General features: G+C 54.6%; 1 protein-coding gene across 1 annotated transcript in view; it reads left to right on the top strand.

Annotated features, from left to right (window-relative positions):
* Nucleotides 1-6: 6 nt before the first annotated feature.
* The window catches only part of LOC144955680 (2-oxoglutarate dehydrogenase complex component E1-like), a gene marked incomplete at its 3' end in the record, with an annotated part of 45532 nt that continues 42192 nt past the window's right edge, over nucleotides 7-3346 (top strand). Inside the window, exon 1 of the mRNA XM_078885836.1 lies at nucleotides 7-76. Within this exon, the coding sequence (XP_078741962.1) occupies nucleotides 65-76 (12 nt within the window). The remainder of the gene's footprint in view (nucleotides 77-3346) is intronic.

The raw sequence follows: 3346 nt of genomic DNA, 5'->3' as shown, positions 1-3346 counted from the left end.
CATCTGCTGCGGGCAGGCGAAGTGGGTCCGTCAGAACGGCATCGTGTTGCTGCTACCGCACGGAATGGAGGGGATGGTACGCTACACACACACACAGTCACCATCACCACCATCACCACCATCACTACCATCACCATCACTACCATCATCATCATCATCATCATCGATCAGTTCATCTGCTGCGGGCAGGCGAAGTGGGTCTACACACACACAGTCACCATCACCACCATCACCACCATCACCATCACTACCATCACTACCATCACCACCATCACCACCATCACTACCATCACCACCATCACTACCATCACTACCATCACTACCATCACCACCATCACCACCATCACCACCATCACTACCATCACCACCATCACTACCATCACCACCATCACTACCATCACCACCATCACTACCATCACTACCATCACTACCATCACTGCCATCACCATCACTACCATCACCACCATCACCACCATCACCACCATCATCACCACCACCACCACCATCACCACCATCACCACCATCACCACCATCACCACCACCACCACCACCATCACCACCATCACCACCACCACCACCATCACCACCATCACCACCATCACCACCACCATCACCACCATCACCACCACCACCATCACCACCATCATCACCACCACCACCACCATCACCACCATCACCACCATCACCACCATCACCACCATCACCACCACCACCATCACCACCATCACCACCATCACCACCACCACCATCACCACCATCACCACCATCACCACCATCACCACCATCACCACCATCACCACCATCACCACCATCACCACCATCACCACCATCACCACCATCACTACCATCACCACCATCACCACCATCACCACCATCACCACCATCACCACCATCACCACCATCACCACCATCACCACCACCACCATCACCACCATCACCACCATCACCACCATCACCACCATCACCACCATCACCACCACCACCATCACTACCATCACCACCATCACCACCATCACCACCATCACCACCATCACTACCATCACCACCATCACCACCATCATCACCATCATCACCACCACCACCACCACCATCACCACCATCACCACCATCACCACCATCACCACCATCATCACCATCACCACCATCATCACCATCATCACCACCATCATCACCATCACCACCATCACCACCATCATCACCATCACCACCATCACCACCATCATCACCATCACCACCATCACCACCACCATCACCACCACCCCCACCATCACCACCATCACCACCATCATCACCACCATCACTACCATCACCACCATCACTACCATCACCACCATCACCACCATCATCACCACCATCACTACCATCACCACCATCACCACCATCACCACCATCACCACCATCATCACCATCACCACCATCACTACCATCACCACCATCACTACCATCACCACCACCACCACCACCATCACCACCACCACCACCACCACCACCATCACCACCATCACCACCATCACTACCATCACCACCATCACTACCATCACCACCATCACTACCATCAACCACCATCACTACCATCACCACCACCACCACCATCACCACCACCACCACCATCACCACCATCACCACCATCATCACCATCACCACCACCACCACCATCACCACCATCACCACCATCACCATCACCACCATCACCACCATCATCACCATCACCACCATCACTACCATCACCACCATCACCATCACTACCATCACTACCATCACCACCATCACCACCATCACCATCACTACCATCACCACCATCACCACCACCACCACCATCACCACCATCACCACCATCACTACCATCACCACCATCACCATCACTACCATCACCACCATCACCACCATCACCACCATCACTACCATCACCACCATCACCACCATCACCACCATCACCACCATCACTACCATCACTACCATCACCACCATCACCATCACTACCATCACTACCATCACCACCATCACCACCACCACCACCATCACCACCACCATCACCACCACCACCATCACCCCCACCACCATCACCACCATCACCACCATCACTACCATCACTACCATCACCACCATCACCATCATCACCATCACCCCCATCACCACCACCACCATCACCACCATCACCACCATCACCACCACCACCATCACCACCATCACTACCATCACCACCATCACCACCATCACCATCACTACCATCACCACCATCACCACCATCACTACCATCACTACCATCACCACCACCATCACCATCACTACCATCACCACCATCACTACCATCACTACCATCACCACCATCACCACCACCACCCCCATCACCACCACCACCATCACCACCATCACCACCACCACCACCATCACCACCATCACCACCACCATCACCACCATCACCACCATCACCACCATCACCACCATCATCACCATCACCACCACCACCACCACCACCACCATCACCACCATCACCACCACCACCCCCATCACCACCACCACCCCCATCACCACCACCACCACCACCACCATCACCACCACATCCACCATCACCACCACCACCACCATCACCACCATCACCACCACCACCATCACCACCATCACCACCACCACCACCATCACCACCATCATCACCATCACCACCATCACCACCATCACCACCACCATCACCACCACCACCACCACCACCACACCACCACCACCACCACCATCACCATCACACACATCACCACCACCATCACCACCACCATCACCACCATCACCACCATCCACCATCACCACCACCACCATCACCACCACACCACCACCACCATCACCACCACCATCACCACCTCACCACACACCATCACCACCATCACCACCATCACCACCATCACCACCATCACCACCATCACCACCATCACCACCATCACCACCATCACCACCATCATCACCATCATCACCACCATCATCACCATCACCACCATCACCACCATCATCACCATCACCACCATCACCACCATCATCACCACCATCACCACCATCACACCACCATCACCACCATCACCACCATCACCACCATCACTCACCATCACACCATCACACCATCACACCATCACCACCATCACCACCATCACCACCATCATCACCACCATCACCACCATCACACCATCACACACCATCACCACCATCACCACCATCACCACCATCACTACCATCACTCACACATCACCACCATCACACCACCACCACCATCACCACCACCACCACCACCTCATCACCACCATCACCACCATCACCTACCATCACCACCATCACTTCCATCACCACCACCATCACTACCATCACA

This window comes from Lampetra fluviatilis, unplaced genomic scaffold (genome assembly GCF_964198595.1).
Source record: "Lampetra fluviatilis unplaced genomic scaffold, kcLamFluv1.1 SCAFFOLD_609, whole genome shotgun sequence".
NCBI classification, from domain to species: domain Eukaryota; kingdom Metazoa; phylum Chordata; class Hyperoartia; order Petromyzontiformes; family Petromyzontidae; genus Lampetra; species Lampetra fluviatilis.
The sequence above is the reverse complement of the archived record's forward strand: the minus strand, read 5'-3'. Positions and strand labels throughout refer to the sequence as shown.